At 58.4% G+C, this 13,565-nt stretch overlaps 3 protein-coding genes across 3 annotated transcripts, besides 1 other annotated feature; all 3 read right to left on the minus strand.

Annotated features, from left to right (window-relative positions):
- Nucleotides 1-1,143: 1,143 nt before the first annotated feature.
- Nucleotides 1,144-5,655, minus strand: LPMP_312190 (hypothetical protein; the record flags this gene model as incomplete). The annotated part of the gene is made up of 1 exon (XM_010703304.1): nt 1,144-5,655. The coding sequence occupies one exon, from the start codon at nt 5,653-5,655 to the stop codon at nt 1,144-1,146; it is 4,512 nt and encodes a 1,503-aa protein (XP_010701606.1).
- A 1,496-nt stretch (nt 5,656-7,151) lies between these two features.
- LPMP_312200 (hypothetical protein) lies at nt 7,152-8,759 on the minus strand (the record flags this gene model as incomplete). Its single annotated transcript, XM_010703305.1, has 1 exon — nt 7,152-8,759. The coding sequence occupies one exon, from the start codon at nt 8,757-8,759 to the stop codon at nt 7,152-7,154; it is 1,608 nt and encodes a 535-aa protein (XP_010701607.1).
- A 604-nt stretch (nt 8,760-9,363) lies between these two features.
- Nucleotides 9,364-10,812, minus strand: LPMP_312210 (hypothetical protein; the record flags this gene model as incomplete). Its single annotated transcript, XM_010703306.1, has 1 exon — nt 9,364-10,812. The coding sequence occupies one exon, from the start codon at nt 10,810-10,812 to the stop codon at nt 9,364-9,366; it is 1,449 nt and encodes a 482-aa protein (XP_010701608.1).
- A 1,745-nt stretch (nt 10,813-12,557) lies between these two features.
- Nucleotides 12,558-13,103: a repeat region.
- Between the last annotated feature and the right edge of the window lie 462 nt (nt 13,104-13,565).

The raw sequence follows: 13,565 nt of genomic DNA on the forward strand, positions 1-13,565 counted from the left end.
TGCCACTCACTGTGCAAGCATACCACGTTCCGTGCGCACCACAGCGAAAGGCTTGCCAGAGGAGCCCCTCATAGCGTTGCCTGGATGCCCCTTTTTCCACTGGAGTTGGAGCATAACGGTGCATCTCAAGAGGAGATCACGCGCAGCAATCGCCCCAAATCAGACCGATGCGGAAATCCTCCCTTTGGGGTCCAAATTATGCGATTAAGACGCGGTTGTGCAGCATCCCACGTCACACCTTGAGGCGTGAGAGACCGCAGCAGTTGCACAAAGTAAATCATGGGCCTGCCACATGTAGTCCGGAAGAAGCGGTAACTCGAAGCACGCCGGGCCGTAGGTCTGCAGCTGCCCTTTGGAGAAGGGTGAAGTGTGTGGGGCCGGTCTACATGGTTGTCAACGAAGACTGTCATCGTTGCTGCTGTTGGACGGTACTGGCTTTCGCGGCGCGGATAATGTGCAGTTGTGGCCTAATGTACTGGTGTACACTGAAGGCCAACAGCCCACTCACGACGACAAAGAAGAGAGGCCAGCTGTTCAAAAAGGGCAAGAACTCATTGTCGTCGGCCATGATGATGACGGTTGGCTCGCTCTGTGAGAAGGGGTGAATGGGTGGGGTGGGGTGAGGTGTGGCAACGCAGAAGACGCTGAGAGAGAGAGAGAGCCGAGAGGGGGAAGAGGGTGCACGGCGGTAGGTAGCGCCAAGGAGACAGGGGAGAGCACGAGTGCTAGAAAAATGGCGACGACCTGAGGTGCCACCCTTCAAACCCGACTGCGGAGCTCCAACCCGGGCGTTTCGCTTGCCTGCCGCACGCCCACGACGAGAGGGGCGGCTGCAGAAGTCGCATATTCGTTTCTCCTTTGAATGACCGCATTTCAACTAAGACCGCTTCACACTATCTCCAAGGTGCACTTCGCCCCTCACATCCGCGCAGTACACGTCGAGCAGCACAGCTTCTCCACACATCCTCAGCCCAGGTACAGGTGTTATTACGTTAGTCAATCAATCACTTCCACCTGTTCGACGTCTTTTCGCCCCTCCTCAGATATTCGCCACGCTCACCAGCGGCTCGAGAGGCCCGCTAAAGCGACTTCCGCCCACTTCGCTCTGCCCAGGCTTTCTCTTCGCTGAGCCCCCGTACACCATCACAAGTTTCCTAGGACGTGCATAAAGGAGGCGTTGTTGCCGTGTTCCTCCTTGAAGTACCCGCACAGCTGCGGGTGTTCGTGCAGCGCTTGCGTTAAGACCTGGTCAGGCAAGTTCACAAGGAAATTACTGCACTCGCGGTAGTAGCGTTCCGTGAAAAGAATGACGCCCTTCCACAGTTGCGGGTCCGTTTCCCACACCGAGGCGCGCTCTAGCGGCGTTAGAATTGTCTGCACGACAAAGCCGATGAACTCCATGTAGCGGCTACGCAGAAACAGCGTGGCGGCTTGCAGCACTGTCGCCATGAGCTGTGATGGTACCGGTGGCGGGTGCATGAGCTGCTGCAGAGCCTTCTGCACTTCTGGCGGACCGTACAGTTTCTCCACGGTCGTGTTGTCAAAGCTTCGCGTCAGCTCAAAACACAGGCTCACCACTTCCTTGGTTGTGCCCACGCTAATTGGCGGAAGGACCTCCGTCTTCTTCCCATTCGCCGCACTAAGGGAGGTCTCCCCGCCATTGTGCATCCCGTCGAGAATGCCACCAGTCGTGCTGCTGAGTGTTTCGCCATGCAATGGGTGAGAGAGCATTGACGAAGCGAGCCTAGATTGGCTCTCCTGTGGAGCTCGATGTAGGTATACGAAGAAGTCCACGCGGGTCAGACCACGCAACACGCCGTCTTGAAAGGGGACGGGGCACTTGACGAGCACCTCTCGCAGCACCTTTATCTGAAAGGCGTGCAGCTCCGTCGCCTCTAGCACGTAGGTTCGCTCCTTTGCCGACAGCTGGTGAAACGCGTTGCTGTAGTGACGTTGGAACTGCAGCTGCACCTGAAGAAACAGCAGAAAGGCGTTGAGATAGGTTTGCTTCAGCTCCGTGGCAGAGAGAAAACTTAGAAATGGTGCGAGGTAGCGAATGTCCAGCAGAGAGACAGACTGGGTCGAGTTACCCAGTGGGATGCCGCTGAGCTCGTACATCGCCTTCGCGTGCCCCAGAATGGCGTTGCTGATGTTGCGCAGCGCCTCCAGTGCGGCAGTCGAAGATGCCTGACTAGCGGTGTTGATTCCGTCGGAGGATCCCTCGAGGATATTCGCCATCGAGTTGGCCTCCTTCGCCATGGCGCCGAGCTGCTCCCGCACCGCCCACAGCATCGACTGGACGAGGGGCCGGGCCTCGCGGCAGCGCTTGCGCAGCAGTGGCATCACGGCCGCCACAAAGTTGGAAGCGTCCGTCTTGAGCAGGTGCTGCGTCATACGACGTACATCGGTGTTCTCTGGCAGGAGCTGCATCATGAGGATGTTGCCACGCTCGACGCACTGCTGAAAGACTTCGAGCAGCGCGGGGAACAGCTCGCGCGGCTGGCGTGCGCACAGCATCAGAAAGAGGCCGAGGCGCCGGTTCAGCACAGTTGACATCCTCACACGGTCTTTAGCTGTGGCCTCATCCGTATCACCAGTGACGGCTGCTCCCTCATCGACGTGCGCCGCCTCACCACCGTCGTGGGCGCGCTTCAGCTTCGAGGAGGAAGAGCGTTGATAGGCTGGAATGGCAAAAAGCTGTTTCTTCGCGTACCGGAGCAGATGCCCCTCTGCCGCTTGGTCCAGCACCGGCGCTCCTTGGGTGGTGGTGGCCGAGAGAAGCTGATCAATTTCCTTGATGGCGAAGCGGCGTGCGTAATCGTGCGTGCTGAGACAGAGCTGCAGCAGGATGTTCACCGCGCAGGTGCGGTACACCGGCCGCCGCACAGCCAGGTTGCGCAAGAGCCACATTCCAATCACGCAGCTCGCCTTGTCAGCGGAGAGGCAGAAGTGCTTGTAGAGGTAGTACCACACATACCGGGTAAGAACCGGGGCCTGAAGCAGGAGATCTAGCAGAATCAGGTTGAGTCGTGCCGTTCGGATGAGCTCCAGCACGCGGCACAGCACGTGGCTATACGTCGACGGGGCCGCCACGGTGTCGTTCAGAAAGCCGAAGTCGTGCTCGCCCGTTGTGGCACGAGCGGCGACCAGGGCATCCTCATCTCCCGCCCCGCCTCCCCCCTCCGGCTCTTCACGGGAACGCTTTTGGCCGACGTCCTGGCTGGCGCGGTGAACGTCGTCGTCGTACAGAAAGGCGATTGGATTGTCCACCTCAATCGAGAAGCCAGCCTCGGTCTGTATCAACTCGCCTCCCGCGTGGGGGCCGGCGTCGTCCAGGCCAGCCCCATCGTCTTCGCCGTGCGCCACCGCCCCACCTCCACCGAGGAGCAGCGCACTGCTCCAGGTGGCGCTCCGCTCGTGCATGGGGGCCTGTGTGGCGTAGTACATGAACAGTACCTGCAGTGTTAGCTGGTAGTAGGAGCTGGCAAGAAACAGAGAGGCTACGTCTGTGTTTAGGTGCGCAGTGGTCGTGCTCGTCTTGCCGCTTGCAGCGGCCTCTTTCTGCGCCTGGGCCCGCGTGAGCTCCCGTCGGAGGTGCAGGAGAAGTTCATCCATGGCGCTGTCAGCCAGTGACGGAGGCAGCTGCACCAGGCAGCGCGAGATGAGCGCTTGCGTCAGTCGAATGTGCGCCTCGGCCTCGCCGCGCACATGTTGGTACGCTCCGAGAACGGAGGTGAAGGCAGCGCGCTCCAGCCGGGAGCGTGCGGACACCTTGCGAAGGAGTTGTATGCCGCGCATGTGCAAGGCAGCACTGTCTTTCACATGCTCAATCAGCTTCCCGGCAGCGATCGCCTCCACACCTTGCCGCTCCATTTGCCGCAGCTTTTCCACCTCCTCCTTCTGAGCCTGGTAGGCGGCGGCGAGCTGCATCTGCTCCAGACCCCGGCGATGCAGCTCCTGGATCGCGTCCTCGCTCAGGAAGTCCATGTGCGACACCGTCAGCATCACCATGTCCACCAGGGCAGACGCTGTGACAGGGCCGAGGGACGTCTTCAGGTAGGCCTCGCGGCGGCCAAGTAGAGTGTCGCCCTCTTCATCCTTGAAGAAGTCGTAGTTGCCCTCGACACCGCCGACCACACCACCGCTCGTGGTGAGGTGATGAGGCGGCGCCAGAACACGACGGCACTCGCGAAGGCGGCCTGCATCGCTGCTGTCATTGCCCCAAGCCAAGGGACTTGTCCTCTCCTCCTCCGTCGTCGTCGCCGCTGCTACAGCGAACACGTCGTCATCGATGTCTTCCTTCGTCATGGCGCGGGTGACGGGATTTATGGCAAACACCGCCCCACCGAACGCAGAAACGGCTGCCTGCAGACCATTAAACGCCGCCTCGCTCACTAGCGACACCTCAGCCGCCTTGCTGCCCGTGCTGGCGGGGAACACGACGCGACGCAGCTGCAGCCCCACACTCAACACTCGCTGCACGCTGCGCTGAACGTGGTACACCCGGAAGATGTCCCTCTTGGCGCCTCTCGCACCGCCATGACCATCGCCCTCGCCGCCCGCCCCTTCCTTCTCCATGAACTCCATCTGACGCTGTTGCTGTAACGTAATGTACTGCTGCGCAAACTTGAGTAGCACCTCCACAGTGAAGGCCACCGCCCGCGAGCACAGCTGCTCGAGCAAGCTGGAGGCCTGCCGTGTTGCGGAGGAGGAGGAAGAGGCGGCAATATGCGAAATTGCCCACAACACATCTTCGACGTCCTGCAAAAGGGCTGTAAGAAGAATTGGTGACGTCTTCTTGCCAGACCGACTGCCGCTACCGGTGACGCCACCGGTCTGGCAACTCACAATTCCGCCATGTGACCCCGCGAGTGGCTCCTGCAGCGCTATGTTCAAGGGCTGCAACATGCTTTCCACAGCGGCCTCCAGTTCTTCTACCACGCGCTCCCCGACCGACGACGAACTGCAGCCAGCCAATGACCCTAGCAGAGCCCAGACGCTGCTCTGCAGGCTCCGTCGCGCGTACTCGTACGACGTGACACGACGCAGACTCTCCACAGCAGTTGTGAAGCGCTTTGCCACAATCTCTCGCAAGGAATGTAGCTCGGACTCCAACGAGGCCCGCGTTGTCTCCGCCTCCTTGTTTATAGTCGCACCCGCTTTCTCAGGACACACACCACTCATGTCGGCCGAGGGAAACACAATCGCGGTTGCACTGGAGAAAACCACTACTGTGGCCCGACTCCAGTATGCGAAGGTCGTGGCATTCGTCGTTGTCGCCGTCTCGTTCAGGAGCATGGACAAGAGCAGGTAGTCATCTGCTGTGAAGGCCCACCTCGGATCGGTGGAGGAGTTTGCGGCAGTCCCCCTGTCTGTTTGGTTTCGCCAAAACGTGCAAGTCGCGGGTGCTGCAGACGCATCGGCGGTGCGCGTGTAGCGACTGTGCACGGCCTCCAGTAGCTCCGCCAGGCTGCGCATTACGCACTGTTTCTGAAGCGCCTCCCGGCTCGTACCGCTGTGACTGTTGTACGCGTCCAGCAGCATCTCTACCGCCTGCCGTACCTCGTCCAAGTCGCTGAGCCCTTGGAGGAAGGACGTAAGGTCAAGCGTGTCCGCCGAGTCCACTGACTCAATAGCGGACATGAGTGTGTCCATATCTTCTGCCGCTATTCATACAGACTCCTTGCCGCGTATTGTGGCGTAGAAAGAGAAAGAGCAAGTTGGGAGAAGAGGAGGGAGGACAAGAAGACGGTGCACCATCCTGCAGAGTTGCAGAGAGGACGAGCAGCACATTTTGTATCCGGGGGGTAACTGGCGAGGCAAGGCTGAGATTTGATCATTCGCATCTTCCTACTCGTCCACTGACGAGAGAGAGAGAGAGAAAGGCAGCCAGCAGGGTAAAGAGCCACCCCGGAAAGAGGCGATGACAGTCGTTGGAGATCATACGGCGCTGCAATCCTCGAAGGGAGCGCGTGGCAAGTGCGTGCACCCATAGTCCCTACTAGGCTTCTGTGTCTTCAGTTCTGAGAGTTTAGCTGTCAATAGCACTATCACCGATTGTGGACGGTGTCGTGTGGGTTATCTAGCAACGAGACTTACGCAAGAAAGTCACTCAAGCGGAAACGTATAGCACACGCGCGCCGAGACGAGAGAAAGGCATCGCGCCACGAGCAAAAAAAAAAGGCGACACGAACACTTGAAAAGCGCAGCAAAAAGGGGGGGGGGGAACAACAACAGAGAAGAGGCAGAGGGCATCGCGCGCGCGCGAGATAGAGAGAGAACGGGGGAGAGAAGAAGCAGATGGCATGGATATGGAAGTACTGCCATGCGAGCGCTCTGCGATGTCGATGTCAAACCGTGAGCCTTGCTACTCTGTGTGTCAGGCGAGAAGGGAAAACAAGACGAGGGAGAGGGTGGCTTTCTTTCTCTTCGCTATCGACACTTACGCGGGCGAAGAGTAGCGAAAGACAAAACAAAAAAAAACAACAGAGGAGGGAGGATCGCTCCGAGGACGGGTCAGGAGAGGCCCTCTGCACGATGCGTAAAAGGATGTGGTACATGGGGAGTGAGCGCACCGAAGCCTTCCCGTTGAGCAGGCGTGCGTCGTGGACGGTTAGGCCACAATGGAACATCATTGCCTGATGTCGATGATCGTACAGATCCTCACACAGAAAAGTTTTATCGCGCACATTTTGTGGGTATGTCCTCGAAAATTGCATTTTCGCATGTATTTTGCTTCGTTTCTCTTCGCCCGTACGAGAGAACGTCGATAGGCACCGAGTCCAACTGACAAGAGGGCTATGCCGCTACTGAAGACCCCTCCAACAGCTTCGGATTGCCTCCTCACGGCAGCAAAAGAGAACGAGCGAGAGAGAAAGAGAGAGAGGAGCACGCTGCAGAAACGCCGTGGGAGTCGAAGGAGGGAAGCGAAAGAGTGGATGGAGAATACGAGGTGGAGGGTGGAGAGTCCCCCCAAAAAGTAGGCGAAGTGCACGAATTTGTGTTCAGTCCGCAAGCGTCGCCCCCCTCACGCCCACATCAGCGCTTATGAGGCGCCGTGCTTCGATAAAGGAAAAGAACGCCGCCCATGGATGCGCGCGAATACATCAGAAGGCGCTACACCGTCTTGCAGAGATCCGCTTACCTCATACTTAGCTTAGCACTGCCTGCTGGAGAACAATGCTGAAGTCCACTTCTTCGCCAACGTTCTCCTCGGGGAAGTCAAAGAGTTCCTGCATAACGTTGAACCACCGCTCGCTCAGCTGTAGCCACCCGTCTCCGTGATACGGCACACGCGTCATTTGCTGAAGGTGCATGCGGTACTCCAGCTCCATCTCTGGAAGTGGCGTACGCGGCGGCGGCGGCAGGCGGTGTGTGATGTCCCACTTGCTTGCGTAGTGATACCAAAGTTCAGCGCGGCTGCGGCGCTCCTCGTTGGGCACACGCGGCGGTGGAGGTGGGGGAAAAAAATTCGCGTGAAAGTGTAGCAAGTCGCTAAGGTACTTACTCTCGCTCTTGTAGCGCCCGGAGACGCCATTTCCATGTGGGCCATAAGGAGCGCGCGCCGATGTCCTCGAAGGCGTTGTGGGGCTGATGCCCGCAGACACCATAAAGCCGCTACTGTAGTTGGACTGCGGCGTCAGCGGCTGGTCTTGCCGAGAGCCGCTGCTGGTGTCCGGACCAGAGACGGCAAACCCGCTGCCCTGCGCCGAGGACGAAGTCGTCGGTCCACCGTGGCCCTGGGACGGCTGCCCGTGTCTGCCACGCTGTGGGCGGCCACCATTCGAGCCACTGGCAACACCGCGACCTCCGAACCTCTCTTCCTCTGTGGGGGGTTCACTCAGGTTGGGGTAGTTGCGAAGCGCATTCTGAGTTGTGCCCAGTGCGGCGGCGTGCGCTGGCGCGTGTGGCTGGCCGCCATGAATGTAGTCGACAAGCGAGTTTATTGATAGTGGCAAACCTGCGGAGGCGATAATGCGGTGCGCCACCTCCTTGTCCTCTAAGCGTGGCACGTACGACAGCCCGACGGGGCTGGATAACACCGCGTCACTCCCAAGGGTAGCTGGGTAGACACCACCGCGAGACATCGGAGTAGATTCTCCAAACATCGCGTTCGGTGCAACTGAGCCTTCCTGCACCATGAAGTAGTTCGATCCCGGAGGTGGCTGCTGCAGCTGGGGTGGTGGGAAATACTGCGTGAGATTGTTCATCGGCGGCGTTATGTGCATTGAGCCAAAGCGGCTGTCGTAGCCGTAGTTAAAACTGGTCGAGTAGCGCGGTTGCAACGCCTGTCGCTGCGGTAGGGACCCATGAACATCGTGTGAGTCCTCGTGCAGCGCACCTTGGGGCGATAAGCCCTGAAGAGCTGCCGCGGCCAACTCGGCAGTGTCTAGGCTATCTGGGTCGTTCTTCGCTTCAGCCTGTCCGAAGCTGGGCTGATGAGCGATGTCGTCGCCCATTAGCGGTGACCCCGCCGCAGAGGCCCACACATCACTGCGGCCGTAGTTTCGGAGGGGAGTCGGCACCGAATGACGGCTCAGCGCTTCTTCTTCCCAGACGGAGCTACTGCCAGGCGCTGCCCAGTCGGCGCTGTTGTCGCCCCAGGCCTCGGAAAGCGTGACTATCATGGATGGCGTGCGCACCTCGCCAGGCAGAAGACTGCTTTGCCGGTTGACGTTGACGCCGTCGCCGCGGTCTGTCGCTGTGATAGTAGGTCTACTACCACCACCCTTCTTCGCGTTGATGGTGTTCCTGTGCATGCTGGGGAAGAGGTGCGAAAGGCAGTGGTGGGTGGGTGGGGGGGGGGGGCTGCGGGTGGTATAGTGAGGGTGAAGGAAAGCGAAAACGCTGTGAAGGAATGGGGAGGGGGGGGGGAGGCCACGGTGATCAAAGGCAGCCACGCACCAGAGACGAGAGGCTCTTCGTGTTGAAGGTGGTCCGCCGGCGCAACAGGGTAGAGGAGGTAGAGGGATACAACATGCGCGCGATCGAGGCGCGGCAGAGAGGACGGTCTCGAACAAGCTTGGTCCACAGAGAGTCGATGACGAGCAGGACACTGCTGATCGAGCGAGATGGGTCATAGAGGGTGCTAAGAGAGCAGAGCACCACCGTCAGCTACAGACTGGCGAGAGGTACTCCAGGTCGAGCAGGCTCCGTAGCGGGCGCAAGGCAATTAGAGAGCCGCCAGCGAGGCGGGCTTGTCCCTCTCCGTTTTCAATTTTACGAGCGTGTGAGCAGCTCGGTAGCCTCTCAGGACGCGTTAGTCGAAGAGGGAGAGACGCGGCCGGCGGGCACATCTCAAACGTGCCACGCAGCGCTGCGCACAAAAAAAGGGAAAAGAAAAAATGCGGATCTTTTTAGCGCTTAGCGCCGGTTTAGTTTTAGGCCACTCGCGCAGCCCTTCGCTGGTGGGGATTTTTGGATGTCGTGCACATGCAGGGGGTAGAGCTCCATGCCCGTCACACGGCCTTGACAGTTTGCACTCGTCACGTACTGCAGACTCAGCGGACCAGCCGCCGTCCTCTTTGCATTCCATGCAATGACAATGCCGCTGGAGTCTATGGAGAAGACGGTGCTGCCCTGCACCTGCAGTCCCTTTATACGGTTGACGTGCCGCAACGGGCTCTTTTGGCGCGTCTCCACCTCCATCTTCACTGGTGTTGCTAACAGCGCAGCCGCCTTCTCGCGTACGCTCTCCGGGTGTGTCACCGACACTGGCGTCAACGTCGCTGTCATGTTCAACAGTTTATCAGAAGTTTCTTCAATGCGGCACACTTGAAGTGCACCCACCTCGGTGCCCACGATGAGCTCCGTCTCGGAGAAGAAGGCGAAGCGGTGCATCTCGCTCGGTGGCTGCGGGTTGGCACAGCGGAAGCTACAGAGTGGCTCCATGACAGCGGAGTCGTAGACGACAAACGAAAAACGACTAAAAACAACCAGTCGGGTGCCTTGAGGAGAGAAGAGGACACCAACGAGTTCTTCGCGGGCAGCAGGGGCAAAGGCGGAGGGCCTCTCCGCCTCTTCCGAAGCGCTGCCCCCAGCCTTCTGAGAGACGTTGCCAGGTGCTGCAGGCGAGGGGTTGTACTTCCACTTTGTCAGCAGCTTCCCCTTCACAAGGTCGAGCACGGCAATCGTGCGATCCTCTCCTACCGTGACGGCAAGACTGCCGTGGCTTCTGGGGTGCACAGCAAGTCCAACAAGGGCCTTCTCATGCACCGCGAGCGCGCTTCTAACGGACCAGTCGCGGCACCGGTAGATGAGCAGCTGACCATCTAAGCAGCCACACAGTAGGTGTTGAGAGCCATCGGCAAAGACGAGCACGGTTACTTCAGCTGGAGGCGCGATGCTGCCTAGATCAGCTAGGCGCACTGCGAGAGGCTCGCCAGCCTCCTGCATCTTCTTGCGCATTGGCGCTGTCAGGCGCTCCTCAGCCTTGTTTGTGAAGAGAAAGACCCGCTCATCAACGCCGCTGCTGGCGATGTAGCGCTCCGCTACTGCCACACTGTTTACACGACCGACATGACGCTTCACCGAGAACTTTATGTAGAATTTCTCCTTCCGGTACACGAGGCCAGCCATGACGGCGTGGCAAGTACTCACAACGAGAAGGGCATTTTTGCAGGGCTTTCGATCATAGGGAGTGGCGACGGCAGCTGAACTCGTGGCATCTGTGTCGGAGGCTGTCGTCAAGGTGCGAGATGCTGCTGGCGAGGGTGCCGAGTGCGAGGTGGTGGTGCTTTCCTTTCTTGCAGCGCGATGTGGTTTCGCCTCGTTCACCGACTCTGACCGCTGCCGCTTCGCGAGGGTTTTCATCACGGTGCTTGTCTCTTCGTCTCTTTCCCTTTATGTTGTATGTACGCGTGCGTGTGTTCCTGGGGAGGAGGAGCGTGTTGGTTTGCAGCTTAAAGTAGGCGGAGGCAAACAGAGAGAGAGAGAGTACACAACAGACAGTAGATAGGGGTGGTGGAGCAGGACTGCTGGATGGAGAAAATAGGGCAAGCGCGTATACACACGTCCGTACTTCTTGTGGGGCAGTAGGGTAGCATGGCGCCCGCCTGTGCGGGGGAAAGGAAACGAGTCCCTCCCCCTCCTCCTCCCTTGTTGTACATGAGGTACAATACTTGGCTCTTGAGTTGAAAGCACGTTTGAACGTAACCACAGCGAGTGAGGCAGAGAAAGAAGGAGAGAGAGAGACGAGCACACAACCAAGAGACACACAGCCACCTCCCAGCAGAGAAGAATACTTCAAAACAACAACAACAAAACGCACACGTGATGAGGCGAAGAAGGACGAACCAAACGCGCTTGTCTGCCAGTCTCGATGTAGGGGGGGGGGTGCGCCGGAAATCAAAGAGCGGGCGAGCGGAGGTAGGGAAGTCCCGTGTCCTCCTCCAGGAGGGTTGACACGAAAACGAATAAGATTGCCAGCGAACGCAAAGACGATAACACCAAAGAAAGGCGTGACCACAGGGATTGGGAGCGGCAAAACAGGCCCCCTATGCACCGATGCTCAGCCACTTCAGCGGTCTTACACGATCCGTCAGCAGTACTACCGGCACCTCTGAATAGCACACCTCATGATGGCACCAAGGCAGACAAGAGAGTTTCAGCAGCACAATACGGCCCATACCGCTGCACGTTTCGAAAGATGAGAAATGAGGTCAACGCATTGATCAGGTGCGGCCCACAGTCGTGCCACGCCTGCGCGTGTCGGGAATCAAAAACTGAGAAGGCGCTTGAGTATTCCAACTGAGCGTCGAGCGGTGACGATGAGAGACTGCAGCACATGACCTGCCTCTCGCTCCCCCCACCACGCGCTCAACAACAGGATATCCGATGGTAACTGCCGCTCCTTTTACCTTTGATGCGTGGCTACCAGAGGCCTGCTACACTCATCTTCCCCATCACGCACATCTGCATGAAAGCGGACGGTGTACGTTTGGCCTTTTCCTGTGGGATCGCCTGCTCGCGGGCTACAGAAGAGACCCGCAGAGCTCCTCTCACGGACTTGACTCTCCGCAAAGGATGGGGGGTTCTATGCAGCATCCGTTGTGGGGAAGGAAACCAGTAACGTCCAAAGGCCATGATGAGCAAACAGACCCTCCCCCCCCAAAAAAACACACACACAATTTTGTTCTTCAAGCAGGAGGAGTGCACACTGAGCAGCTGGAAACACGGCAGAGGCGTTGGGTGTCTGTGTGTGTGGGGGAGGGAGGGAATCCCCCCTAACACACACACACCCACAGACGTGCGCAGATAGAGAGAGAAGGTGAGCTCATTGGCTGGCATGCGCACGAGCGCCACTGAGAAAAACAAAACGCGGAAGTTACATCTCAGACGAAATAGCGATGCAGCGTGAGGAGTAATGCAGAAGCGTAAATAAAATTAAAAAAAAAATGTGGAAAAAATGTCGAAGTTGTGGATGAGCAAATCAGCCAAGGAGCACAAGCACAGGAGAGGGGCGCCCTGCAACGGTAACCACCAGGAGAAAGAGGTCCGGAACGCGCAAGCGAGAGATATGATTGCAAGATAATATAATTTTGCCTTCAGTTCCTCCGCTCTGCCTTAGAGCGTATGTTAAACTCTACTCTGTTCCGATATGTGACAAATCTGTCGCGTGGTGCCAAGCAGCGGCAGGCGCGGCGTTACACCAATGGCGTCGCAGTCATCGGAGCATGGCCGCTGCCTCAAACACTACCTACCCCCAACTCCACACGTCGCCCCACAGCCGCAACCATCATGCGGGTCGCTACCTGGTGCGTCCCTCGGGGTGGCTCAGGCACCCCGCACCCGTAGGCACGCAGGGCCTGGCGGGATGCACTCCGGTCCCACGGATACTCTGCCGATCACGTGGGTGGCGCGCGTGTGTTTGCTGTCGCAAGGTGCTCCGACACAGCGCCATCCCTGACCTGACGGCCGGCATCCGCAGCGATGCATCACGCTGACCTCCCTACGCTGTGGGCACTTGAGCCTTTCGCCACCAGAAGTAGTTCGGCACTGGCAGGGATGGAGGGGTGCTATGTGGGCTTCCCACACAGCAGGGCGGGGAGCACTGGGCAGTGGATCCCACGGGCCTAGGTGTTGCCCTCACTCTGTCATCAGGGTGGCCATGAGCGGGAAGAAATAACAACAAAATATCATCACAGGGGGTCCCACACGGACGAGAAGAGAGTAACAACAGTAAACGGAAGGAAATCAGACAGCGTAGCGCACGCGGGTTAATGAAGATGTGAGCGACGAGCACACAAAGCAAAGCCCAACACATGCGTCAACGGACTGCGAGCACTGAGGTGAGACATCCCATGCGTTGTGGCGAAAAGCCCCACCTTCACACCCATTCACGAAAGGAGGTCAGGGGAAGGGGGAGAGGCTTGCCAAATACACAAAGAAACAGAAAGAAAAAGGATAACGACAGACAGCAGCACGTGATGAGGTGCAGTCACCCGATACATGAAGGAAGATCGTCGTTGCACATCATGCCCCCTCTCTGCCCTCATTTATCCAGCCGTGCAACGGTCTGTTCTACTAGTCTCATGCAAAACTAAAGTGCCGAGGGGCAGTGGTAT

Source organism: Leishmania panamensis (genome assembly GCF_000755165.1).
Source record: "Leishmania panamensis strain MHOM/PA/94/PSC-1 chromosome 31 sequence".
NCBI lineage: Eukaryota > Euglenozoa > Kinetoplastea > Trypanosomatida > Trypanosomatidae > Leishmania > Leishmania panamensis.